Source organism: Suncus etruscus, chromosome 7 (genome assembly GCF_024139225.1).
Source record: "Suncus etruscus isolate mSunEtr1 chromosome 7, mSunEtr1.pri.cur, whole genome shotgun sequence".
NCBI lineage: Eukaryota > Metazoa > Chordata > Mammalia > Eulipotyphla > Soricidae > Suncus > Suncus etruscus.
The window spans coordinates 122,303,535-122,331,529 of record NC_064854.1 but is presented as its reverse complement, the minus strand read 5'-3'; the positions used below and the strand labels follow the sequence as shown (position 1 = coordinate 122,331,529).

The 27,995-nt window shown below is 47.4% G+C and overlaps 1 protein-coding gene across 2 annotated transcripts in view; it reads left to right on the top strand.

Annotated features, from left to right (window-relative positions):
• The first annotated feature begins 6,166 nt into the window (after positions 1-6,166).
• USP4 (ubiquitin specific peptidase 4) overlaps positions 6,167-27,995 on the top strand; it is a 55,079-nt gene continuing 33,250 nt past the window's right edge. The window contains exons 1-9 of one of the 2 annotated variants that reach the window (XM_049777332.1): positions 6,167-6,340; positions 9,564-9,691; positions 10,493-10,623; positions 15,231-15,357; positions 16,082-16,227; positions 16,366-16,427; positions 23,093-23,233; positions 24,849-24,957; positions 25,823-25,996. In XM_049777332.1, the coding sequence (XP_049633289.1) occupies positions 6,240-6,340; positions 9,564-9,691; positions 10,493-10,623; positions 15,231-15,357; positions 16,082-16,227; positions 16,366-16,427; positions 23,093-23,233; positions 24,849-24,957; positions 25,823-25,996 (1,119 nt within the window). In that variant the 5' untranslated portion in view covers positions 6,167-6,239. The remainder of the gene's footprint in view (positions 6,341-9,563; positions 9,692-10,492; positions 10,624-15,230; positions 15,358-16,081; positions 16,228-16,365; positions 16,428-23,092; positions 23,234-24,848; positions 24,958-25,822; positions 25,997-27,995) is intronic. The other variant, XM_049777331.1, reaches the window with a different exon arrangement.

Sequence of the window (27,995 nt, the reverse complement as noted above, 5' to 3'; positions counted from 1 at the left end):
AGCAATTTCTGAGCATAGAGCCAGGAGGAACCCCTGAGCACTAGCCGGGTGTGACCCATGAAGTTTTTGGTTTTCATGAAGTTATAAAGTCATTCATAATTAGGTTTCAAGCATGCAATGTTTCTTTTCTTTTTTATTTCTTTGTTCCCCACATTGTGGTACTAAAAGGGGTTACTTCTGATCTGGGCTTCGGGGTCTTTTGCAAAGCAAATGTCTAACCAACTTGTCTCTGTCTACAATGTTTTAACATCAAACCCTTCGCTAATATTCACTTCTCTCTACCAGGACAGCATTCCCTTTGCCCTCATTTGCCTTCCAAATGCCAGTCTGCCTCTATAAGATGCTTTTTATGTTAGTCAGTCTGTCAGTCAGTCAGTCAGTCAGTCAGTCAGTTAGTTAGTACTTGGGGTTTCTTCTGGCTCTGCACTCAGGAATTTCTCCTGGCTGTGTTCAGGTTTGTGTTCTAGGATATGTTCCAGGTTCCGATCCAGTTGCTTACGTGCAAGGCAAGTGTCCTACTGAATGGTGGGTCACACCAATCGGTACAGGGGTTATTTCTAGCTGTTTTTATGGGGTGGTTAGTTTTTTATTTTAATTAGTTTTTATTTTTGTTTTTAGTCCATGCCTGGCAGTGCTCAGAGGTGACTCCTAGCTCTGCACCCAGAAAATTGCCCCTGGAGGGCTGGGGGCAGGGGATGTGGAGGGCCATATGGGATGCCGGGGATCAAATCCGGGCAATGTCCCAAGTTGGCCTCCAGAAAGGGAAATGCCCTGTCTGCACCGGGGACCATATGGGAAGCCAGATTCGAACTGATGACCTTCTGCATGAAAGGCAAACGTCTTACCTCCATGTTTTTTTTTTTTTTTGGTTTTTTGGGCCACACCCTGTGACGCTCAGGGGTTTACTCCTGGCTATGCGCTCAGAAGTTGCTCCTGGCTTCTTGGGGGACCATATGGGACGCCGGGGGATCGAACCGAGGTCCGTCCTAGGCTAGCGCAGGCAAGGCAGGCACCTTACCTCCAGCGCCACCGCCCTGGCCCATTACCTCCATGTTATCTCTCCGGCCCCCCACCCCGTTTTGTTTTTTAATTACTTGATTTAAATAACGTGGTTCCAAAGTTGTTCATGATTGAATGTCAGTCATATAATGTGTTACATCCTTGTAACATTTCTTTTTTTTTTTTTTTTTTTTTTTGGTTTTTGGGCCACACCCGGCATTGCTCAGGGGTTGCTCCTGGCTGTCTGCTCAGAAATAGCTCCTGGCAGGCACGGGGGGACCATATGGGACACCGGGATTCGAACCAACCACCTTTGGTCTTGGATCGGCTGCTTGCAAGGCAAACGCCACTGTGCTATCTCTCCGGGCCCCCCTTGTAACATTTCTTGCCATGACAGCTATGTCTCCAGTTGCTCTCTGGCCAGCTGCCTTTTTTTTTGTTTTTATTTTTGTTTTTGTTTTTGGGTCACACCCGGCAGCACTCGGGTTCCTCCTGGCTCTATGCTCAGAAATCGCTCCTGGCAGGCTTGGGGGACCATATGGGATGCCGGAATTTGACTCACCGTCCTTCTGCATGCAAGGCAAATGCCCTATATCCATGCTATCTCTCTGGCCTCCAGTTGCTTTTTTAAATAAGTTTTTGCACTTTGTTTTACAGTACAGTAATAGAATTTCATGCATGACACTTTACCACCTTTTGGTCCTCGGATGAGCACTCCCTCCCCCCCAAAGTTGTAGTTCCTTCCTTGTTCTACCACCCAGTTCCCCCACTCCTGGTATTTTGTAATCTTAATAGAAAATTTTCAAAAATAATTTCAGGAATTACATATAGTTAGGGCTATTTTTACAGTTTTTTTTTTTTTTTTTTGTCACACTTTGCAGAGCTCAGGGATTACTTTTGGCTCTGCACTCAGAAATTGCTCCTGGGAGGCTTGGGGGATCATATGGATGCCAGGATTCGAACCACAGTCTGTCCTGGATCAGCTGTGTGCAAAGCAAACGACCTAACACTGTGCTATCTCTCCAGTATTTAGGTCTCTATTTTTATTTATTTATTTATTTATTTATTTTTGGTTTTTGGGTCACACCCGGCAGCACTCAGGTGTTCCTCCTGGCTCCAAGCTCAGAAATTGCTCCTGGGAGGCTGGGGGACCATATGGGATGCCGGGATTCGAACCACCGACCTTCTGCATGAAAGGCAAATGCCTTACTTCCATGCTATCTCTCTGGCCCCAAGGCCTCTATTTTTAAAGTGTTTTAATAGAACTGAAACACATGACTGACCTGGTTCATTTGACCCCTGGCATCCCATATGGTCCCCAAGCCTGCCAGGAGTGATTTCTGAGTGCAGAACCAAGAGTAACCCTGAGCGTTGTCCAGTGTGGTCCAAAAATCAACCAACCAACCAACCAACCAACCAACCAACCAACCAACCAACCAAAAAAACAAAAACTCTGAAACATTCTGGTTTAAAAGATATTTTGTAGTTTTCCAGTTTATAATTAGGTTTTGTTCCCCTTTCTAGTGATGCTGAGGACTTGTCCTACTTCCTTGGCACTCTGAACCAGGCCATAAATGGTATTAGAGAGACTGCTTAAAAAAAGAAAAGGCAAGAACAGAACCTTGAATGTAGGTTCTGAAGCAAAGTAGGTACCCAACTTTCTCCCTTCTCCCCCATAAAAAAGCACTTAAAGTAGTAGCAGTTCTTTCGATTATATTGGGGGGGCTCCACCTGGTGGTGCTTAGGGCTTACTCCTGGCTCTGTGCTCAGGGATTACTCCTGATATGCTGGGGATAGAACCAGCATGAGCTACAAGCATAGAAATCACCTTAACTCCTGTAATTCCAGGTCCCCTGATTACATGAATTTTTGGATTTTGTTTTTTGGGGTCACAATCATCAGTGCTCAGGTCTCATTCCTGGCTCTGTATTAAGAAATCACCCCCTGACAGGCCTTAGAGAACCCCATGTAGTGCTGGGAATCAAATCCAAGTCATTTGCAAGCAAGTCAAGCACTTTGTCCTATTTCTCCCTCCCTCCCTTCATTACACTTTGGTCTTAAGAAAACAATTTCAGGGGCCTGGAGAGATAGTACATCGGCGTTTGCCTTGCAAGCAGCCGATCCAGGACCAAAGGTGGTTGGTTTGAATCCCAGTGTCCCATATGGTCCCCCATGCCTGCCAGGAGCTATTTCTGAGCAGACAGCCAGGAGTAACCCTTGAGCATCGCCAGGTGTGGCCCAAAAACCAAAAACCAAAAAAAAAAAAACAAAAAAGAAAACAATTTCAAAAGAATTTTCTCAGAAGGGTATCCCTAGAATTATCACCTAGCAGTTACTTTTTCTGTGGTTATTCAAGGCAATTTAAATTCCAAATTCAGGGGCCAGAGTGATACTGCCCACAGCAGTAGGGCATTTGCCTTGCACACCGACAACCAGGGACAGATTTCTGGCATCCCAAATGGTCCTCCGAGCCTGCCAGGAGCGATTTCTGAGCACAGAGCCAGGAGTAACCCTTGGGTGTGGCCCCCAAACAAACAAACAAACAAAAAACAATTCCAAATTCATTTTGACCTGTAATCTGTCCACCTGCCAGGAGGTTTCTGTTACCAGATGTGTTAAACTGATGGGGGGGGGGGGGCCCGGGAAGGTGGCGCTAGAGGTAAGGTGTCTGCCTTACAAGCGTTAGCCAAGGAACGGACCGCGGTTCGATCCCCCGGCGTCCCATATGGTCCCCCCAAGCCAGGGGCGATTTCTGAGCACATAGCCAGGAGTAACCCCTGAGCGTCAAACGGGTGTGGCCCAAAAAAACCAAAAAACAAAACAAAAAAGAAAACAAAAAAAAAAAACTGATGGGGGGGAATACTAACTAATTTCGATGAGACAACATCCCAATTCAAAACAATCAATCTGCTTAAATGACCTACCACATTTGCATCTGGCCTGCTCTATTACCCACTGTTACCTATTACCTATTAATGAATGCTGTTGTCTTATTTTTCTTTTTCCTAATGTAGATACCTGCCTCCTGGAACTTTCTTTGCAGGCTCTGAGCTGCAAACCCTCTTACGCAATTGGCAGCCACTTAATTCATCAGGGCACACTGGCCTCCTTCCTTTTTTTTAATTTTTCCTTCCTGCCTATAGATCTCAGGCTTCTTCAGCAGTGTGCGCATAGCACTGGCATTCTGATCTTTATTTGTTAATTCTGCCCTTCCTGTTCAGGAAATTTCTTTTAGACTACTCTCGAAACATATATCCTTACTTATATACTTTTTTTTTTTTTTAGCACTGAGTTCAAGGGCAGCAGAGATAGTTCAATTTATTTTTGTTTGTTTTACGGTCACACCCAGTGGCGCTCTGGGGATCCTGAGCTCAGAAATTACTTCTGGGCTGGAGAGATAGCACAGCGGGTAGGGTGTTTGCCTAGCACATGGCTGACTCAGGATGGACCTGGGTTCGATTCTTGGCATCTCATATGGTTCCCCGAGCCTGCCAGGAGTGATTTCTGAGTGCAGAGCCAGGAGTAACACCTGAGCACTGTCAGGTGTGGCTCCAAAAACAAAATTAAAAAGGAGAAATTAAAAAATTAAAAAAAGAAAGAAAGAAAGAAAGAAAGGAAGGAAGAGAAAGGAAAGAAAGAAAGAAGGAAAGAAAGGAAAGAAAGAAAGAAATGAAAGGAAGAAAAGAAAAAGAAAGAAGAAAGGAAGGAAGGAAGAAAGGAAGAAAAGAAAGAAAAATAAATAAATAAATAAATTACTTTTGGCTGGCTGGGGATGGAACCTGGGTCTGCTGGGTGTAATGTAAAAGCCTTACCGCTGCGCTATCACTCTAGGCCCCCACAAAGGATGAACTTTTGTGGGAGGTCTGGGCTCCGTAGAATCTCCTAATCCCAGCGCAGGTGAAAGGGAAACCTTGGAATAGCTTCTAGGACTGTATGACCCACAAAAAAGACCCACAATGCTGCTTGTCAACTTTCCTTCGCTCAGGATCCAGTTCTTTTTTGTTTGTTTGTTTTTGTTTTTGGGCCACAACCGCTGATGCTCAGGGGTTACTCCTGGCTATACGCTCAGAAATTGCTCCTGGCTTGGAGGGGCCCTATGGGACTCCGGGGGATCGAACCGCGGTCCGTCCTAAACTAGCACGTGCAAGCCAGACGCCAAGGCTTGCGCCACGGCTCCGGCCCGTCTATTTTTATTTTTGAAATTTCCCAGTGGCTGCTGCATTTGCTTATAGTCCAGTCACTTTGGTTTCCCAGTTTTAGTGTGAAATAAGGAGGTCGGCTTATACTTCCCTCTCGAGGAGCAGCCTGGCTGTATCTTTTGCGAGCAGGAAAGCCAGTGTCCAAGTCTCTCCCATGGACAACACAACACACAACAGCCAGTCTCCTCCCTCGCTCGCTACCGCCCCGTGCGGCTGTTGGTGGAGTCCCTGGAGGGCTTCTGAGATGGGGTGACAGGTATTCAGGAAACCTATCCCCCCAAAACAGGTGAACCCGGGTGGAAATCCTCTCCATCCAGGCAGCCCCTTAGGGACAGGCCCTCGAGCTATTTATTATTACTGGGGCGGCTAAGAGGATCTACCCTAAGTTCCCTAGGACAGGAAACTCTCCTCCCAGGGGGTCCCCCTCGCATGCATGCACGCACCCCCCGCGTTGGCTTCCAAACCGGGCCTGGAGCGGTGGCACAAAGCGGGTAGGGCGTTTGCCTTGCGCGCGCGCTAACGCTAGGACGGATCTGAGTTCGATCCCCCCGGCGTCCCATAGGGTTCCCCCCCAAGCCAGGAGCGATTTCTGAGGGCAGAGCCATGAGCGTCACCGGTGTGTACCCCCCAAAACAAAACAAAACAAAACAGGGTCCACCCCAAAAGCTGGAGATAGAGAGGTCCTGAAGGGGTCCTGGAGTCTCCAAGGGCTCGTTAACTGTCGGAGGGGGCCCGGGCTAGAGGAAGGAAGGAAGGAAGAAAGAAAGAAAGAAAAGGGGGTGCAGGGTGGGGCGTGGAGCGGCGGGCTCGGGGGCGGAAGCTCGAGCCCCGCCTCCCCTTTCTGCGCTCCCGGGGCCGCGCGCAAAGGCGCAAGGGCGCAAAGGCGCAAAGGCGCAAAGGCGCAGAGCGAGCGCGCAGTGGGGCTCGGGGCCGCGCGCGCCCCGGCGTGCGTGTGAGCTCGCGTGCGTGTGGGGAGCGGCCCCGCAGCACGCTCTGCGTGGAGCGGATGTCCGGGCCGGCTGGGCCGGGGCCGGGGACGAGATGGCGGAAGGCGGAGGCTGCCGAGAGCGGCCCGATGCCGAGACCCAGAAGTCCGAGCTGGGGGCCTTGATGCAGACCACGCTGCAGCGGGGAGCGCAGTGGTGAGCGCCGGGCCGGGCCGGGCCGGGCTGGGCTCCCCGCCGTGGCTTCCCCTGGCCGGGTTGGGCCCGGTGTCCGGGCCTGGCCGCCCTCCCTCCCGGCTTGGACTCTTGAGTGGCCCGCCCGCCTTGGCGAGGTTGGCACCCCGGAGAGGGACGCGCGCCCTGCGCCCTAGCCAGCCCGGCGCAGAAACCTCAGGGTCGCCTTGGGGGGGCCTTGCAGCGGGAGCTCAGGGGTCTCCCTTCTCGTTGGGACACCCGAAGGTGCAGAGCCGGCGAGGGTGAAGGGCTGCGGGGTAAGGGGGAGAAGGTGGCAGTCCCCGGGACCCGTCCTGGTGGGCAGACAGGTTGGCAGGTAGGTCGGTCGGTAGGTAGGTCGGTCTCTTTCCGTGCCAACACTCGCCTGGCCTCGCCTCTTGGTTGACCGTGGGCGAAGTCGCGTCCACGACACTCCCCAGACCCGGTTCGATTAGTTCCTGAGTACCCAGAGATGGCCTTGGCGTCTCCCCGCCTCCTCCCTGTGACTTGAGATCTAAAGTAGTTTTTTTTTTTTTTTTTGAGGAACTCTGTAAGCTGAGGGTGCTTGGTGTCAAGGTCAGAAGTCGAATGAGTTTTTGCAAAAGAGAGGCCGAAGTTCTCTGGCCCACAATGTCAGACATTATTGTGGCGGTCACTTCATTTCAGAGTCGCAGAAAGAGTAAGGAAGGAAGCCTGTAACTAGCTGACATGAAGATGAGACTAGTAGTGTTCAAAAGGTTTGTTGTTGTTTTTGTCATGGCCAGGAGATGGGACCCAGGACCTCACACATGCAAGGCAAGTGCTCTCTCGCCAGACTACATTCCCGGCCTTTCCAGACCAGAGGTTTCTTTTTTTCTTATTTTTTATTCTTGTTTTTGGGTCACACCCGTTGGCGCTCAGGAGTTACTCCTGGCTCTGAGCTCAGGAATCACTCCTGGTAGGCTTGGGGGACCATATGAGATGCGAGGATTTGAACCACCTCTGTGCTATCTCTCTGGCCAGATGTTTTCTTAATGTATATGTACATTTTGTTTTGGAAGGGAGGCAGTGGGTAGGAGGGACTGTGTACCAGTGAAGAGTTTCTTGGGTGGAGCTGTGAGGGAGTAGGTGACAAGGGCCTGCTTTACTCTGAGGATGACTGAGTGACTCTTTTTAGGCCAACTGGTGTCAGAACGGCCGCCTACTGGAACAGGAACTGAGCAGCAAGAGGGACATGAGGTTCCAACGTAGGTTCTTGGAGCAAGGAAGAGAAAAGTGAATTTTGGTGGAGAGCTCATCTGCTCCTTTGCTGTATTCTCAGGCTGTGAAAATCAAGCATTCAGGACCTTTTGGAGGTTTCCCTGCTTAGGGGTGACAGAAGAAAAACACTTAGCCAGGGTAGTGGAGAGCTGAAAGGGCTGAACCCCCTCAGTCATGCCGAAGCTCCAGTTCCACCCAGGCATTTTCGGATTGCCTGAGCACCTCTAGGAGCGACCTCAGCACGAGGTCCCTGAGCATCTTTGGGGTTGCCCTTGAGAACCAAAGAAAGAAAACTCAGCAAAAGTAGATGGGAAATGAAGGGGAAAGAACATTCCAGGCTGGGCAGTTCCCCTTATGTATCTTGCCACCAATAGTAAAACTTTGGGGAGCCAGATAGCACAGTGGCAGGGCGTTTACCTTGCAAATGGCTGATTTGGATGGACCCGGGTTCAACCCCTGGCATCCCACATGGTCCCCCGAGTCTGCCAAGAGTGATTTTTTTTTGGTTTGTTTGTTTTTGGGTCACGCCTGGCAGTGCTCAGGGATCACTCCTGGCTCTATGCTCAGAAATTGCTCCTGGCAGGCACGGGGGACCATATGGGATGCAGGGATTCGAACCACCGACCTTCTGCATGCAAGGGAAACACCTTACCTCCGTACTATCTCTCCAGCCCACCAAGAGTGATTTCTGAGCGCAGAGCCAGGAGTAACCCCTGAGCACCACCAAAAACAAACAAACAAAAAGTAACTTTGGATACAGTTGATGGGGGCACTTCCCATTTGCTGGCTTCAAGAAAATAGATTTTCTGGGGGTACTGACTTTCTTGCTGAGTGGTAGGCCAAACGTTTGGGGACCTCAATTATGGACTCTGGGAAGCTGCCTGATTCCGGTTTGTTTGTTTGTTTATTTATTTATTTATTTATTTATTTATTTATTTTTGTTGTTGTTTTGCACACACCAAGCAGTGATCTGGGGCTACTTTGGGATCAGTGCTTGGGGGACTTCGCGTATCTGGGACTGGCTCTGGGCTTCTCAATTGCAAAGCTGAGGTTTATTGGTTACCATTGCTTACTTTCTATCCCCACAGGTGCTTTCTCAAGTTCCCAAACCAGGATCTCTATAATAGATCTCGACAAAATTACTCAGTTGGTCACTTGCAATAATCTTTTAGCCACAGGAATTTTTTATTTTTTGGGGGGGTTACACCCAGCAGTACTCAGGGGTCACTCCTGGCTCTATGCTTAGAAATCGCTCCTGGCAGGTTCTGAGGACCATGTGGGATGCCGGGATTCAAACCAATGACCTTCTGCATGCAAGGCAAACGTCTTACCTCCATGCTATATCTCTGTTCCTACCCACAGGAATATTTTAAGTCATTTATTTAATTTATTTTTTAAATAAATCTATCATTTTTATTATTTATTTATTTATTTTTGGTTTTTGGGCCACACCTGGCGGCGCTCAGGGGTTACTTCTGACTCTGTGCTCAGAAATCGCTCCTGGCTGGCAAGGGGGACCATATGGGATGCTGGAATTCAAACCACCGTTGGTCCTGGGTCAGCTGCTTGCAAGGCAAATGCCCTACAGCTGTGCTATCTTCCCCCCTGTGGGGCCTGGACGGCTTTCTCCTGCTTTTTAGGGTTAATGGGTTGGCCAACAGCTTGGTCCTCCAATTAGAGAGGTTGTTAAGAAATTTTTTTTGTTTGTTTTTTTGGGCCACACCCGTTTGATAGCTCAGGGGTTACTCCTGGCTAAGCGCTCAGAAATTGCCCCTGGCTTGGGGGGACCATATGGGACGCGATGGTGGTGGGGATCGAGGTGGTGGGGGATCGAACCGCAGTCCTTCCTTTGCTAGGGCTTGCAAGGCAGACACCTTACCTCTAGCGCCACCTCACCGGCCCCATCATTAAGAAATTTAAGGGGCAGCTACAGACATTTGTAACCATAATTTTTTTTGTCTGTCTCTAGGTATCTTATTGACAGTCGGTGGTTCAAGCAGTGGAAGAAATACGTGGGCTTTGACAGCTGGGATATGTACAACGTGGGAGAACACAACCTATTTCCTGGCCCCATAGACAACTCCGGGCTCTTTTCAGGTGCAGTGTTCTGTTGCTTTTCTTGCGTATTTTGGCGGGGACTGTGTGTGTTTTTGGGTCATAAACAGCAGTGCTCAGGACTTAGTCCTGCTGCTATTCAGTGGTCATGTCTGGCAATGTATGCAGACCATGCTGTGGTTGATTTTTTTTCTTTTTTCAATGCTCAGCAATGCTCGGGGGTAATTCCTGGCTCTGCTCAGGAATTATTTCTACTGGTTCTCAGGAAACTCTATAACCATATGGGGTATCAGGCATTCAATCTGGGTGGACAGCATGCAAGGCAGGCACCTTACCTGCTGTCTTATCTCTCCTGTCCTTCCTGTTCCTTTTTCTTTTCTTTGGCCACACCTAGCAATGCTCAGGGCTCACTCCTGGCTCTGCGCTCAGTGTTGGATCAAACCAGGGTCCCCATGTGTAATGTAATGACATTGTTTCTGCTATCTCTCTGTTCACTTAATCTTGTTTTTGAAAAATATGAGATCTTTGTTTTTTTTTTTTTTTGGTTTTTGGGTTACACATGGCAGCGCTCAGGGATTACTCCTGGCAGGCTCAGGGGACCATATGGGATGCCGGGATTTGAACCACTGTCCTTCTGCATGTAAAGCAAAGGCCCTACCTCCGTGCTATCTCTCCGGCTAGAGATTCTTGTTTTTTTGGGAAAAAAAAAAAAATCAGTGATAGTGGGAATCTAAACTTGGTACACCAAAAGCATAAATATTGGCACTATTGTAGAAATACTAATGTGCATATTAAAAAGAAAAATAAAATACCATGAATCATAAGTTGTTTTTTTTATTTTAGATCCAGAGAGTCAGACCTTGAAAGAACATCTAATCGATGAATTGGATTATGTATTGGTCCCAACTGAGGCCTGGAATAAGTTATTAAATTGGTATGGCTGCGTAGAAGGACAGCAGCCCATCGTGAGAAAAGTGAGTACACGAATTGTTACACCTGCTAGTGTTGGGGTGCTCCTTGGGATGATTCTGATGGTTTTGATTTTCTGGGATATTGAGATGTATCTAAATGGGCTTTTTGGTTTTTTTTTTTTGGGGGGGGGGGGCCGCATACCTAGCATTTAGGGGTTAGTCCTAGCTTTGTGCTCAGAAATCACTCCCAGCAGGCTCAGAGGACCTTATGAGATGCCAGGGATCAAACCTGGGTCTGTCCCAGGTCAGCAGGTGCAAAGGCAAGTGCCCTATCTCTGTGCTATAACTCGGGCCCCTTAAATTATTTTTTTTTTTAATTTTGAATTTTTTAGGGAGAACCCCAGTCTCCACCCATGATGGTGTTCATGGAACACAGCTGACTTTGTGTTAGGAGTTGCTCCTGGCAGTGCTTAGGGAACCATGTGGCGCCCAGGACTAAATCTAAGCCTCCTGTGTTCAAAGCATGGGCTTAGTTATTTGAATACCTCAGGCTTCTAGAAGATTCTTTGAAAGTTCACCTTGGGTCATATGGCTTTGCTTGTCTACCTTGTAACTTTTATTTGTTTCTGGGCCATACCCAACTGTGCTCAGGGGTTACTCTTGGCTGTGTGCTCAGAAATCACTCCTGGCAGGTACAGGGGACCTTAAGGGATGCCAGGGATCGAACCTGGTTGACCATGTGCAAGGCAAATGCCCTACTCACTGTACTATCACTCTCTTCCTTCTTTTTTTTTTTTTTTTTTTTTTTTGTGCCATGTATTGCCCAGAGATTACTCCTGTTGCTCAAGGATCATTCCTGGCAGGCTCAGGGCCCATATAGGGTGTTGGAGTCGGTCTTATGCAAGGCAAACACCCTACCAGATACTATCTCTCAGGTTCCAAGAATAGCTTCTTGAGGAAAGGCAATACCTTTGAGGTTGGAAGTCAAATTGTTGCATTTTGGGGGTAGAGAATTCTCAGATAGTTCTCAGAGGTCCTGGGGACTTCTTCTAGTGTTAGATGGTCACTCAAGCAGAATAGCTCAATGGTAGGGCCTGGCTGCTGTGGGTGTGCTGCGTCCACAGGCAAGACCTTAGTGGGGTCCGTAAATCCTCACTGGGAATAAGCGGAAACACGAAGCAGACGAATATGAAATATGAAATAATGATACCACATGCAGTATGTGTGGGGTCAACACATCTCTGGCAGGAGTGCGACAAATTTAATCTTCAGGCAAGGGAGTCTATAAAGGGAAAAAGAGGCAGTCATAACATGAAAGGAATATGCAATGTACATTGTTTGATTTTAGAACAAATACACATAGCTTTAAGTTTGTAACCTTAGAATAGAATAGATTTCAGTTAGGAGTTAGAGGATAAAAGGAAGACTGAATTCTTACATATCAAAGAAGTTCCTGGCCCTAGGTGTCATTACTGATGTAAATTAAGGGATAGCAGGAGATCCTGGTTTACTCCTGATAACAAATATTCTTAACCTGAGGGAAATAGTATTCTAGCTAGGGGCTAAGACCCACTTCCTATGATCTGGTAATAGAAAGACAATAACACTAAAGAAAGGGGTACATAATTATACCTAGTAAAATAGCCTAATTCTACACTGACCAAACCTGTTTGTAAGCAGTGACAGGGAGTGTCCCTGAGACAGAAATCATCTTGCTGTTATGCTCAAAGGAAGGGAGAGAAGACCATTGTCTTGAAGATGCTGTTTTGACTTGGCCTTAGGAAGTAAAAAAGCCTGACAGAAAGAGAGGTAGCTGGCTGGACTTTGAGTTGCAAATATACTAAGCCAGCAGGGAACTTCTAGCAGCTTGCTTTGGTACTGAAATTCCTTTAATGACTGCAGGATAGCTAAGGCCAAATTTTTGTAGTATAGCAGAAACGAATTAAAAGGAAAATGTCACTACCAAAAAAAAAAGTCACGGGGCCGGGTAGGTGGCGCTGGAGGTAAGGTGTCTGCCTTGCAAGCGCTAGCCAAGGAAGGACCGCGGTTTGATCCCCCGGCGTCCCATATGGTCCCCCCAAGCCAGGGGCGATTTCTGAGCACATAGCCAGGAGTAACCCCTGAGCGTCAAACGGGTGTGGCCCAAAAACCAAAAAAAAAAAAAAAAAAAGTCACTACCAAAGTAAGAAGTATGACAGAAATATCGCCAGTGATCCACGCAAGAGGCAATGATTGAGTTCTCCAAATGGGCCTTCTGGCAGATATTTCTTTCTTTTTTTTTTTTTTTTTGGTTTTTGGGCCACACCCGTTTGACGCTCAGGGATTACTCCTGGCTATGCGCTCAGAAATCGCCTCTGGCTTGGGGGGACCATATGGGACGCCGGGGGATCGAACCGCGGTCCGTCCTACGCTAGCACTTGCAAGGCAGACACCTTACCTCTAGCGCCACCTTCCCGGCCCCTTCTGGCAGATATTTCTTGGGAGGAAAATTAGGCACTGCACCAGGAAAGCCAAAAGCCACGTCTGGTGCATGCTTCCTTTGTGGGTAGTGACACATGCCTGTGTGGGAAGCCACTGTAGTATACCCTGGTGATGGTGGGGTGTTTGGTACTGGGGATCAAATTAGGGCCTTGTGTATGCTGTAACTCCCAGAGTTGTCTCTCTTACCTAGGAGCCCAGATTATATTTTTTTTAAGTTTTATTAATTTATTTGTTTTGGGGCCACACTTGTGGTGCTCAGGGGTTACTCCTGACTCTGCTCTCAGAAATCACTCCTGGCAGGCTCCGGGATCATATGGGATGCCGGGAATCGAACCCAAGTCTGTCCTGGGTCGGCTGCATGCAAGGCAAATTGCTCTATCTCTGTGCTATCACTCTGGCCTCAAAAACCCAGATTGTTAACCCTTTAATAGTCATGAGACTACCTGTCTGACTCCCATAATTGTTAACTTGTCTTTCTAGAATCACAATTGTTTAGGCTCTGGGTGAATTTCTTGTTTGCTATGGTATGTAGTGCTGTTTAGCCCAGTAGGAAATGGTTGCAGTCCTGAAGCTGTGCTTCTAGAAGTTACTATTCAAAGCCAAAACTTTCACTTTTTTTTTTTTTTTTTTGTAGCAGGGAGATAGAGCTCGCTAGGTATGTTGGTTGCTGTCAGGACTTTACTTTTTGCTCAGGAGACCATGTGATGCTGGGCACCAAGTCCAGGACTCTATGCCAGGCATGTGCTCCAGCCCTTAGATCTATCTCCTGGGCCCCATACTACTGTTTCCTTTCTTCAGCTGGGTAGATCATGATAGTGGCCAGTGATTAGTGTCATGCTAGCCTTCTGTTAACAACTCATGCTCATGCTCATACTTGAGCATTTTGCTAATGGTTAGAGTACATATGTATATGACAAACCCTGCAAGGAATGAAAAATGACACTTTCAGGGTAGGACAGAAAGCATTCATAAGGGCAGGGTGCTGATGACCAGACTGGGTTTGTTTTCTGGCATTTCTCATTGTCTGTTAGCACTACCAGGTGTTAACCCTGAGCACTGCCAGTGTGGGCCTCCCCCACCAAAAAAAATCTTTAAACTCATTGTAGATGGCTTTATTTATTTATAGTGTAGGGCAGGGGTGGCGAACAGGATTTTTACTCTCACTCAAAATAGCAAAATGCAATATGTGTTTACTATATTATTGTTAAAATTAGATGCTTTTTTTTTTTTTTTTTTTTTTTTGGTTTTTGGGCCACACCTGGTGGTGCTCAGGGGTTACTCTTGGCTGTCTGCTCAGAAATAGCTCCTGGCAGGCACGGGGGACCATATGGGACACCGGGATTCGAACCAACCACCTTTGGTCCTGGATCAGCTGCTTGCAAGGCAAACGCCGCTGTGCTATCTCTCTGGGCCCAAAATTAGATGCCTTTGTGTGAGTACTTGTCTGTTTTGGCAGGTCACTGCGTGGTGTGACTCTCTGACTCTCACAGTTTAAAATTTTGGCTCTTGGTGTCGAACATGTTCGCCACCCCTGGTTTAGGGCTACTACACCTGGTGATGCTGTGAGGCTACTTCTGATTCTGTGCTGAGGAGAACACATTCAGTGCCAGGAATTGAACCAGCTTTGACCACACATCTGGCAGGATCCATAAACACTATCCTAACTCTGTGATCCTGCTGATGACTTAAATTAAATTAAATTAATAAACGTTTTGTTTTGTTTTTGGGCCACACTAGGAAGTGCTCACTCCTGGCTCTGGTTTCAGAAATCAACCCTGGAAGGCTCAGGGGACCATATGGGATGCTGGGGATTGAATCTAGGTCGGCTGTGTGCAAGGCAAAAATGTCCTACCTGCTGTGCTATTACTCTGGCCTTAAACGTGTGTGTATGTGGGTGTGTGCGACACCTGACTGTACATTGGGAGGATCACTTCTGGCAGTGTGTGGAGAGTGGTGTTGAGGATCATACCAAACCATACCAAAGATCAGATACATACAATAACTTACACCTTAACGTCTTTCATGTTCTTTCATGGCCCTCCATTGTTTTGTTTTGCCTGTTGGAGTTTGTAAGTCTTTGTACTTTTCATCCCCTGATAGTGGCAATCAAGTGGATTCTGTCTTCTGCTACTGTTAAGACAGGGAGCGTTCAAGATAACCTGACGTGAAATCTTGCTTTTCTTTCATAGGTTGTGGAGCATGGCCTGTTTGTCAAACACTGCAAAGTGGAAGTGTACTTGCTCGAACTGAAGCTCTGTGAGAATAGCGACCCCACCAATCTTCTGAGTTGCCATTTCAGCAAAGCTGATACTCTTGGTGAGTAGGTAGGCCAGAATTCCAGGTATTCATGACAGGGTGCAGATTATTTTGTGGTTTTGGCTCACACCCAGTGTGCTCAAGGGTTCCTCATCACTCTGTGCTCAGAAATTACTCCTGATGGGGCTCATGGGACCATATGGGATCAAACCTGATTGGCATGCAAACCAAGTACACCCTACCACTATCTTTCCATCCAGCCCCAAGAGTATACAGGAAGGGCAAGAGGCTGAGCAGTAGCATGTCTGTCTTGATTCTGGTATCTGGAAATAGTTCTGAGCTTTTCTTTTTTTTTTTTTTTTTTTTTTACTTTTGGGCCACACCTGGTGACGCTGGGTGGGGGGGTTACTCCTGGCTCTGTGCTCAGAAATTGCTCCTGGGGCCTGAGAGGTAGCATGGAGGTAAGGCATTTGCCTTGCAGTCAGAAGGTCAGTGGTTCAAATCCCCTGGCATCCCATATGGTCCCCTGAGCCTGCCAGGGGCAATTTATGAGCATAGAGCTGGGAGTAACCCCTGAGCGGTGCTGGGTGTGACCCAAAAACCAAAAACCAAAAAAAAAAAAAAAAAAAAAAAAAAAGAAATTGCTCCTGGCTTGGGAGACCATATGGGACACCGGGGCATGGAACCGAGGTCCTTCCTAGGCTAGCGCAGGCAAGGCAGACGCCTTACTGCTTGCGCCACCGCTCTGGCCCCTGAGCTTTATTTTTTTCCTTGCCCATCCCAGCAACCATTGAGAAGGAGATGCGGAAGCTGTTCAATATTCCTGCAGAGCGTGAGACACGACTGTGGAACAAGTACATGAGCAACACCTACGAGCCGTTGAGCAAGTTAGACAACACTGTTCAGGATGCGGGGCTTTACCAGGGCCAGGTAGGATGGTCCAGCCTTGCCTCACCTCACCTCACCGGCACTGCTCAGGGTGTGTGGCAAGGCTCTTGGCTCCGAGTTTGGCAAGAGAGAGGTGGTTCTTGGTTTGCTTATTCCTCTTTGGTTTCCCCTTTCACTCAGGTGCTAGTCATCGAGCTTCAGAATGAAGATGGCACATGGCCGAGGCAGACCATGCAGCCAAAGTAAGTGGACTGTTTTTGTTTTTGTTTTTAGTTTTTCAGCCACACCCAGCAGAGCTCAGGGCTTACTCCTGGCTCTGCGCTCAGAAGTTGCTCCTGGCAGGCTCGGGGGATCATATGGGATGCTGAGGATCAAACCTGGGTTCGTCCTGGGTTGCCCGCATGCGAGGCAAATGCCCTACCTGCTTTGCTCTTGCATCGGCCCAGTAAATGGACTTTTTGTGGGTGGTGGTTGGGCACACAGGAGTAGCAGAGTTCCTCTATCCTAAATCAGTTACTTAGAAAAATGTGCTAAGAAAAATGTTTCTCTCTCTCTCTCTCTCTCCTCTTTCTCTCTCTCTCCTCTCTCTCTCCCCCAGGCGGCACTCAGGGTTTACTCCTGGTATATGTTGGGGATCAAACCCTGGTTGGCTGCATGCAGGGCCAATGCCCTATTGCTATACTGTCACTCTGGTCTGTATTTTTTGGGGGCCACATTTAGTGAAAGTTATTTGTGGGTCATTCGCAAATTTGCTCAGGGGATCACATAGTGCCAGGAATCGAGCCCAGAGCCTCACACACTCAAGTCAAATGCTCTATTTCTCAGCCACATTTCCAGCTCAAATAATTTTTCTGATTAGATGAAAAAGAACCCTAGGGATCATGCCCTCCTGAGTCTGTATCCTCACCATTGTTATGTAAGCAGTCTACTAAAAGCTAATTTTCTTTTTTCTTCCAATTTGTATGAGGTTATTTATTTTTGTTTTCTGGGTCATACTTGGCTGTGCTCAGGACTTCATTCCTGGCTCTGCATGCAGAGATCACTGCTCGCAGGGCATTCAGCCTGCAGAACATCTCAGAGGCAAGCAGAATGCAATGGGGGGGGGGGTTATATTATGGGATTTTATTTATTTTTATTTTATTTTAAAGTAGCTTATTGATTGTTTTTTGGGCCACACACAGCGGTGCTCAGGGGTTACTCCTGGCTCTGTGCTCAGAAATTGTTCCTGGCAGGTTCGGGGGATCATATGGGACGCTGGGAATCGAACCTGGTTCGTCTCAGGTCAGCAGCATGCAAGGCAAATGCCCCACTGCTGTGCTATCTCTCCGGCCCCTATATTATGGGATTTTAACAATGAGTTCAGGAAATGTTCTGTTGAAATTGGTCATCTGTCATACCAAAGGTAAGAAATATCTCACTAGAAGTTTTGTGGGACACCAGAGGCTTACCAGAAAGTCTTTTCTTTGTAGTAGAGGGACCAGTCTTTGTTTTCGGTGTTGGTAACATTAGGCTCAATTATATTTTTGAGTGATGTTTTTGTTTATCTAGAGTACATGTTTCAAGATGTGCCCTAATTCCTTTCCTCCCCCAGAAGATTGTTGACAAGCCCCTGGGCCCAGCACCCAACCATTAAGCTAGATACAAGTCACTTTTGGGGGAAGATGTGGGGAGGAGACTCACATTTCTGCATTGAGGACTCGCCTTTGATTGCTGGCAGAATTTGAAAGAAAACAACAGGGGCCAGAGAGATAGCACAGCAGTAGGGTGTTTGCCTTGCCCATGCTGACCCTGGACGGACATGAATTCGATCCCCAGTATCCCGAGTTTGCCAGGAGCAATTTCTGAGTACAGAGCCAGGAGTAACCCCTGAGCACCGCCGGATATAACCCCCCCCCAAAAAAAACAAAACCAACAACAAAACAATGAAACACTTGGTATTACTTGGAGCAATAGTATATAGTAGGAGGATGCTTGCCTTTCATGCAACTGACCCTGGTTCAATCATTGGCATCCCATATGGTCCCCTGAGCACTGCCAGAAGGAATCCCTGTGTATAGAGCTAGGAGTTGAGCATTTCTGGGGGTGGCCCTTAAAATAGCAAAAACAACAACAACAACAACAACAAAACTCCAAATCTAACACATACAGAAAAACACTTGGTACTGTATAAATTTTGTTCTGGGGATGCTCATTCGTAAAGAGATCTTGCATGAGACCTTGAGTTCTATACCACGCATCCATCAGAAATAAAAAATATCTTAGTCCTGGAGAGAGTATTAGTCCTGAATAGAGTGTTTTCCTTGGTTGACCAAAGTTTGATCCCTGCCATCCTGAGCACTGCCATTGTGGCCCAAAATAACCAAACCAAACTAAAACAGACAAAAACAAAAACTCACCTTTTTGTATTCTTTGAGTAGATTTCTTGTTTTTTTTTTTTTTTTGTTTTTTTTTTTGGGTTTTTTGGGCCACACCCGGTAACGCTCAGGGGTTACTCCTGGCTATGTGCTCAGAAGTTGCTCCTGGCTTGGGGGACCATATGGGACACTGGGGGATCGAACCGCGGTCCGTCCAAGGCTAGCGCAGGCAAGGCAGGCACCTTACGTTTAGCGCCACCGCCCGGCCCGAGTAGATTTCTTTTCAGCTGAATTTACTCTGAAAATGATTCCAATGTGGTACTTTTTTTTTAGCCAAGTACTTGATGTGTATAATGTCTTGTACAGGTGTTTTTCGTATGTGTGTGTATGTGTGTGTGTGTGTGTGTGTGTGTGTGTGTGTGTGTGTGTGTGTGTGTGTGAGATAGTTTGAATTTCACTGTCCTTTAGTGCCTGCTCTAGTACTGTGATAAGTGAGTTTGCTTTTGGGCAGATGTGTGCTTGTAATACCAATGGGGTGGAAGAACAGGATCTGATGGGCCTTGTTCTAATGAGCTCAATTCTTTTTTTTTTTTTTTTGGTTTTTGGGCCACACCCGTTTGACGCTCAGGGGTTACTCCTGGCTATGCGCTCAGAAATCACTCCTGGCTTGGGGGAACCATATGAGACGCCAGGAGGATTGAACCTCGGTCCGTCCTACGCTAGCGCTTGCAAGGCAGACACCTTATCTCTAGCACCACCTTCCCGGCCCCATGAGCTCAATTCTAAACCTCCTTTGAAGAAGAGGTCATGAAGCAGTGGCTCTTTCAGGATCAGAGAAAGTGCCTTTTCCAGGACAAGGTGAGAGGCTATGGCGTGCTCTGTCCTTGTCTCTTGCTGTGACCTCAAGATTGTGGAGCAGAATTGAGGTCAGAGCCAGTTGCCCACGCAGGCCATTGACAGCTTAATCATGCCTGCCCACTGCTGGAAGGGGTACAGGATCTTCTCTTCCCTTCTCATAGGGATCCCTGGACTGAGACGACATGTTCCATGAATCTGGGAACTGTGCCAGGACAGCATAGGACATTTCTTTTATTGTTTATTTTTGTTTTTTTTTTGGGGGGGGGCCACACAAAGCATTGCTCAGGGGTTATCCTGGCTCTGCTTAGAAATCACTCCTGCCTGGCTCTGGGGGGACTCTATGGGATGCTGGAGATCGAACCTGGATTGGTCCTGGGTCAGAAGTGTGCAAGGCAAACACTACCACTGTGCTATTGCTCTGGCCCTCACTTTTTCTAAATTTTTTCTTCTTGTTTGTTTTTGGGTCACACCTGGCAATGCTCAGAGGTTACGCCTGGCTCTGCACTCAGGAATTACTCCTGGTGGTGCTAGGCTGCGGGGGAGTGGTTCATATGGGATGCTGGGGATCGAACCTGGGCTAGCAACATATGTGCAAGTCAAGAGCCCTAATTGTTGAACTATTGCTCCCCCCCAGCAACTCACTTTACCATGGGCTTCTGAGTCTCCCCCCCCCCACTCCCAATAGCCCAGTAATAAGTAACCAAATCCTTTTTTTTTTTTTTTTTTTTTGGTTTTTGGGCCACACCTGGCAGTGCTCAGGGGTTACTCCTGGCTGTCTGCTCAGAAATAGCTCCTGGCAGGCACGGGGGACCATATGGGACACCAGGATTCAAACCAACCACCTTTGGTTCTGGATCGGCTGCTTGCAAGGCAAACGCCGCTGTGCTATCTCTCCGGGCCCAATAACCAAATCCTTAAAGAAAATCAGTGTTGCATTTCTTTTTGTTTGTCTTTGACTCTAATGACCAGAGGTTACTCTTAGCTCTGCACTCATGAATTATTCCTGGAGGTGCTTGGCGGGGACCATAAGAGTTGCGGGAGATTGGACCTAGATTGACCAGTTGCAAGGCAAATGCCCTACCCTCTCTACTACTCTAGCCCACAGTTGTTGAAACAATGTTGATTCATTTTCTCCCATGTCTTTATACAAGTTTTATAGAAAATTGTTAATAATTGGGGCTGGAGAGATAGCATGGAGTTAAGGCATTTGCCTTGCATGCAGGAGGTCAGTGGTTTGAAACTCGGCATCCCATATGGTCCCCCCCTTTGAGCCTGCCAGGAGCGATTTCTGAGCGTAGAGCCAGGAGTAAACTCTGAGCACTGCTGGGTGTGACCCAAAAAACAAAAAAAGAAAATTGTTAATAAGTTAAGATTTGGGATAACTCATCCTTGAATTAATATGGAAGTTGGGGGGCCGGAGAGATAGCATGGAGGTAAGGCGTTTGCCTTTCATACAGAAGGTCATCAGTTCAAATCCCAGCATCCCATATGGGCCCCCGTGCCTGCCAGGAGCAATTTCTAAGCATGGAGCCAGGAGTAACCCCTGAGCACTGCCGGGTGTGACCCAAAAACCACAAAAAAAAAAAAAAAAAGGAAGTTGGAATAAATCTCTAATAAAATGCTAGGGCCAGAGCAATAATATAGCAGAGAGGGTGTTTGCCTTGCACACAGCTGACCAGGGTTCAATATGGTCTCCTAAGTCTGCCAAGGGTGATCCCTGAGTGCAGAGCCATGAGTAAGTCCTGTGTACTTCAGGTATGGCCCAGAAAACAAAAACAAAAAAGAAAAGATGCTGTAACAACATTGGTATTTAACCTTTTTACATCTATAGCACCTGTCTGCATACTGGTCCATGGACTGACTGGTGGTTGAAAAATCATTGCTATAAAAGATATCAAAGCATATCAAAGATACCAAAGTACAGAGGATAGCCATTTGCCTTGCATGTGCCAATCTGGATTCAGATCTGGCATCCTGTGTGGTCTTCTGAGCACCACCAGGAGTAATTCCTGAGTACAGAGACAGGAGTAACCGCTGAGCACTGTTGGGTATGGCCCAAAACAAAACAAAACAAAAACAAAAGCATGGATTTAAGGGACTAGAGAGAGAGTACAGGAAGCAAGGAACTAGCCTCGGATATAGCCAACTCTGGTTTTATCTCTGGCATGTCAACAATCACTGAGCACTGGTGACAGTCACTTCCTAGTACAGAGCCAGGAATAGCCCTTAGCATTGCCACATGTGGCTCATGTACCTCTCACCCCCCATTAAGAAATGAAATGGGGCCCGGAGAGATAGCACAGCGGCGTTTGCCTTGCAAGCAGCCCATCCAGGACCTAAGGTGGTTGGTTTGAATCCCGGTGTCCCATATGGTCCCCCGTGCCTGCCAGGAGCTATTTCTGAGCAGACAGCCAGGAATCACCCCTGAGCACTGCCGGGTGTGACCCAAAAAAACAAAAAAAAAAAAAAAAAAGAAACAAAATGAGGGGGAGAGATAGCACAGCAGTAGGGCATTTGCCTTGCATGCAGCCGATCTAGAACAGACTGTGGTTCAAATCCTGGCATCCCATATGGTCCCCCTGAGCCTGCCAACAATGATTTTTGAGCCCAGAGCCAGGATAACCCCTGCTCGATGCCAGGTGTGACCCAAAAACCAAAACAAACATACACAAAACCCCGAAATGAAACCCATGAGTTTGATTTGGGGGGGGGGAGCACACCCGGTGATGCTCAGGGGTTACTCCTGGCCATGCGCTCAGAAATCGCTCTTGGCTTGGGGGACCACATGGGGCGTTGGGGGATCTAACCACTGTTCATCCTAGGCTAGTGCCGGCAAGGCAGATACCTTACCGTCTGAACCACTGCTCCGGCCCCCCATGAGTTTGAAAATAGGAGATTACATTTGGTTAACTTGAAGAATAATTCTTTTTTTGTTTGTTTGTTTGTTTGTTTGTTTTTGGGCCACAACCAGGGGCACTCAGGGGTTACTCTTGGCTCTGTGCTAAGAAATTACCTCTGCCAGGCTCGGGGAACTAGATGAGATGCTGGGGATCAAACCTGGGTCCAAGCCAGGTCTTTTGCATGCAAGGCAAAACACCCTACTGCTCCAGCCCAAAGAAATTCTTCTTAATAAGCTAATGAGACTAATTGCCACTTTTTTGTAGTAGGTACTTATGGCCAGCTGTTAATTTGGGTTAATCATTTTGGGGAAAATTCTTAGTTCCACGTAGCTTTGATAGCTATTAACAGTATTTATCATTTAATTAAACCAGTATTTTCAGAATAGTAGCCTCTTAATGATCTAGCCTCTCAGAGACTGTTGATCATCATTCAGACTCATGAAACAAAGCTAATTTTTTGTACTTATTTATTTATTTTTGATTTGTTGGTCACACCCAGCAGCGCTCAGGGATTACTCCTGGCTCTATACTCAGAAATCACCCCTAGCAGGCACCAGGGACCATATGGGATGCCAGGATTTGAACCACTTCATGCAAGACAAACACCCTACCTCCATACTCTCTCTCCAGCCCCCCCTTGTACTCATTTATGTGAAGTTTTCCTTCCACCTGACAGCAGGGTTTTTGCGGTTGAAGTGATGGGAAACAGAACGTTGGTTTTCTTGAGAAGACCAAAACTAAGGCTGGCTCTTTCCCCCAAACGTCAGTGGCGTCCTGTCTGCTTCTCTCTCTCAGATCAAGCCCTGCACCTAGCAGAAATTTCACTACCTCTCCAAAACCGTCTGCGAGTCCCTATTCCTCAGTGTCTGCCTCTCCCATTGCCAATGGCGACAGCACTAACACCTCTGGGATGCACAGTTCCGGTGTCAGCAGGGGGTAAGCACAGGCTCTTCCCTTTGGCTTTCCTTCCCTTCTCCACTCTGCTGCCTCTGTACTAAACCTCATGGGATTTGATCCCCTCTGGGATGGGGTCGCATGTGATTTCTCACTGAGCTTCAGACCCCCTGGTAAAGGGGCTTCCTAACTTGAGCTTCTCGCTTGCCCTCCTGGGAGCTGGGCTTCTCATAGCCTGAACCACTGGTGGCTGTAGTGAGTCCCCCCTGCCTTGGTCTATGCAAGTCTAAATGCAAACTGGGAGGGAAGTGTTCTCAGCCATGAGAGAGGCTAGCCTGTTTCCCTGCTGAGTGGAATTAGTCCTTAGCCCAAATACTTCTCCAAATGGTACTCCCTCACACCCCAGTAATAGATAGGTGGGAAGAGGGTAAGGCGAGAGACTGCCTGTAAGCAGTTAGGTGTAGTTAAGACAGTGTGTTCTAGTGGTGGGGACAGGTTTAAGTGGCTGTTCTTGGAAACCACCAACTTCTTCCATGGAGCCTTCTGAAGTTTTATTTTTATTTTTTATTTATTTATTTATTTTTTTTTTTTTTTTTTTTTTTTTTTTTGGTTTTTGGGCCACACCCGGTAACGCTCAGGGGTTACTCCTGGCTATGTGCTCAGAAGTTGCTCCTGGCTTGGGGGACCATATGGGACACCGGGGGATCGAACCGCGGTCCGTCCAAGGCTAGTGCAGGCAAGGCAGGCACCTTACCTTTTAGCGCCACCGCCCGGCCCCCTATTTTATTTTCTTTTTTTGAAGTTTTATTTTTTGTTTTTGGGCCACATCCGATGACGCTCAGGGGTTACTCCTGGCTATGCACTCAGACATTGCTCCTGGCTTGGGGAACCGTATGGGACACCAAGGATCAAACCAAGATCCATCCTAGGTCAGCCGCGTGCAAGGCAAACGCCCTACCACCGTGTCACCGCTCCAGCCCCCAATTTTTTGAATAATATTTTTATTTATTTATTTTTTGGTTTTGGGACCATACCCAGCAGTGCTCAGGGGTTACTCCTGGCTATCTGCACAGAAATAGCTCCTGGCAGGCACGGGGGACCACATGGGACGCTGGGATTCGAACCAACCACCTTAGGTCCTGGGTCGGCTGCTTGCAAGGCAAACGCCGCTGTGCTATCTCTCCAGCCCCGAATAATATCTTTATTTAAGCACCATGATTGCATACATGATTGTAGCTGGGTTTCAGTCATAAGAACAACACCTCCCTTCACCAGTGCAACATTCCCACCAGTGCCCTAGATCTCCCTCCTCCCCAAACCCCTGCCTATGTTCAAGACAGGCATTCTACTTCTCTCACTCATTAACATTGTCATGCTAGTTATTAGTGTAGTCATCTCTCTAAGAGATCCTAGAATTAAATTTTCTTTTATGTATGTACTTACTACCGGATGTCACGTCAAAATACAGGCAGGGCTAGAAGTGGGGGAACGACTGGATGACTGGTGAAGGGGAATAGAGGAAAAGCATGTTATGAGGACTATTACCAGATAAAAATCCGAGATGTCCCAAAGAGACTCAAAAAGTGCCCTGAGGACGGATGTGTGTGCAGAACTCACTCTTGTTGCTCATCTGGGTTGTGTTTTTCATTGGATCCAGCTTCTCCGCTTCATATAGTTGCCAGGAGCCCCAGTCGTCTCAAGTACAGCCTGGGATCTGTGGACTTGGAAACCTGGGAAACACCTGCTTCATGAACTCTGCTTTGCAGGTAGGAGAGCAAGAGGCCATCTACTTATTTAAGGTTCTTGAGTTAATAGTAGTTCTGACTTGGGTGGTGGTGGCTACTAAGATGCTGGTCTGGGCGCTCTCCCAGATGACCCCATCTGTCTCATTGTTAGTAGTTTGGGGGTCCCTACCAGGATGCCTCATATATATATATATATTTTATATATATATATTTTATATATATATATATATATATATACCTGGCTCTATGCTCAGAAATCACCCCTGGCAGGCTCGAGGGGAGACCATATGGGATGCTGGGATTCGAACCACCATCCTTCTGCATGCAAGGAAAACACCTTACCTCCATGTTATCTCTCTGGCCCTGGGGACCATATGGGACACTGCGGGATCGAACCCAGGTTTGTCTTGGGTCAGCCACTTGCAAGGCAAACACCCTACTTCTGTGCCACTGCTCTGGTCCCTCAGGGTTCACTTTGACTGTGCTCAGGCTACCATCTGCAGAGCTAGGAATCAAACGTGGGTTGGCTACCTTCAAGGCAAAGCCCCTTACCTGCTTCATTGCTCACCACCGAGTTATTTTCTTCCATTGAACTAGAACATTGCTACATGTCAGACACTTGGGATTTACAAGGTTGCTGTCAGGTAATTTGTTTCCCAGACAATTAATTAAGTAATGTGAGCTCCTGTGGTTTGTATTCTTGGAGTTTACCTGTCATTTGGGCTTTGGGGTGGCTGTGTCTCGCAGTTAGCCTTTCAGAGAATCCACTGAGCGCTTCACTTTCATTAGACTTGAACCCCCCTTGCCTCTTTAGAACTTGATGTCTTGCCTTTCAGTTTGCTTTCCATGAGGGAGGGACGTGATCTGTGACTTTCTTCTGTTTCAGTGCTTGAGCAACACAGCGCCACTGACTGATTACTTTCTCAAGGACGAGTATGAAGCCGAAATCAACAGAGACAACCCGTTGGGCATGAAAGGGGAAATTGCAGAGGCTTATGCAGAGCTTATTAAGCAGATGTGGTCTGGAAGGGATTCTCACGTGATCCCGAGAATGTTCAAAGTAGGTTGATAAATAGTTTTTCTCCCTTCTTTGGGGGGGGGGGGTTTAATGATTGTGTTGTAGTGAGACATTTATATGCTCATTTTTTTTTTTTTTTTTTTTTTTAGTTTTTTTGGGTCACACCTGGCATTGCTCAGGGGTGACTCCTGGCTGTCTGCTCAGAAATAGCTCCTGGCAGGCACGGGGGACCATATGGGACACCAGGATTTGAACCTTTGGTCCTGGGTCGGCTGTTTGCAAGGCAAACACCACTGTGCTATCTCTCCGGGCCCACTTTTTTTTTTTTTAGCTATCTCTCCGGCCCCGATTTTAAAGCACATCCAAAAGCCACGGTCAGGGGTTACTCCTGGCTCTGCACTCAGAAATTGTTCTGGCAGGCTCGGGGGACCATATGGGATGCCGGAAATCGAACTCTGGCTCGTCCAGGGTCAGCAGTGTGTAAGGCAAACTTCCCACCACTGTGCTATCATTTTGGCCCTTTTCTGTTTGTTTGTTTGATTTGAGTCATACCCAGTTCTATTCCTGCCACTGGGTATGGTTCTCAGAGTTCTACCAGGTGTGGTCCAGAAACTCAAACTTAACATCAAAAATAAAAGTTACATTTTTTTAGTGTTCAGAGCCTAATCCTAGCTCTGTACTGAAGGATCATTTCTGTCAGGGCTTGGGGAATCAAATGGAGATTTGGGGTGATGAGGATTGAATCCAGATCAGCCAGATGCAAGGGAAGCACTGTACTCAACTGTACTATCTCTCAGGCCCAGGATTAGTTTTTGTGATTTGCAGAGAAATAAGTAGCTTCATTGCTTAGTGAGGAAATAGAAGTCGTAGCTTATTAAGTAAAAATTATAAATTGGGGGCCGGAGAGATAGCATGGAGGTAAGGCGTTTACCTTTCATGCAGAAGGTCATTGGTTCGAATCCCGGCGTCCCATATGGTCCCCCGTGCCTGCCAGGAGCAATTTCTGAGCACGAAGCCAGGAAAAAACCCTGAGCACTGCCGGGTGTGACCCAAAAACCAAAAAAAAAAAAAATTATAAATTGGGGCCAGAGAGATAGCATGGAGGGAGGGCGTTTGCCTTGCATGCAGAAGGACAGTGCTTTGAATCCCGGCATCCCATAGGGTCCCCCAGAGCCTGCCAGGAGCAATTTCTGGTTAGAACTCCATGCCTCAATGGAGAGCCTGTCTAGAGTACAGGCGGGGGTCGGGTGGGGAGGAGGGAGACTTGGGACATTGGTGATGGGAATGTTGCACTGGTGATGGGTGGTGTTCTTTACATGACTGAAACCCAAACACAATCATGTATGTAATTAAGGTGTTTAAATAAATTAAAAAAAAAAAAAAAGAACTCCATGCCTCCTTTATTTTATTTTACTTTTTTTTTTTGTTTTGTTTTTGTTTTGGACCATACCTGGCAGTGCTTTGGGCTTACTCCTGGCTCTGCATTCACAGATCACTTTAGTAGTGATATGTAGGGGACTATGAAACGTACTGGGGATTGAACCTGGGTTGGCCATGTGCAAGGCAAGCACTCTACCCGCTGTACATTTTTTTTTTTTGTTTGTTTGTTTGTTTTTTTTTTGGTTTTTGGGCCACACCCACGGTGCTCAGGGGTTACTCCTGGTTGTCTGCTCAGAAATAGCTCCTGGCAGGCACAGGGGACCATATGGGACACCGGGATTCGAACCAACCACCTTTGTCCTGGATCGGCTGCTTGCAAGGCAAACGCCGCTGTGCTATCTCTCCGGGCCCTTTTTTTTTTTTATTTTTTTTTTTTTTATTTTTATTTTTGGGTCACATCCGACTCTTGGCAGGCTCGGGGGACCATATGGGATGCCGGGATTCGAACCACCGTCCTTCTGCATTCAAGGCAAATGCCCTACCTCCATACTATCTCTCCGGCCCCATACCTGTTGTACTTTTGCTCTGACTCTTTGCCAGCCTGCTTTAGGTCTTTGAGTTACTTGGACTGTGCCTGCTGATTACAGAGCTATTTTTTTTG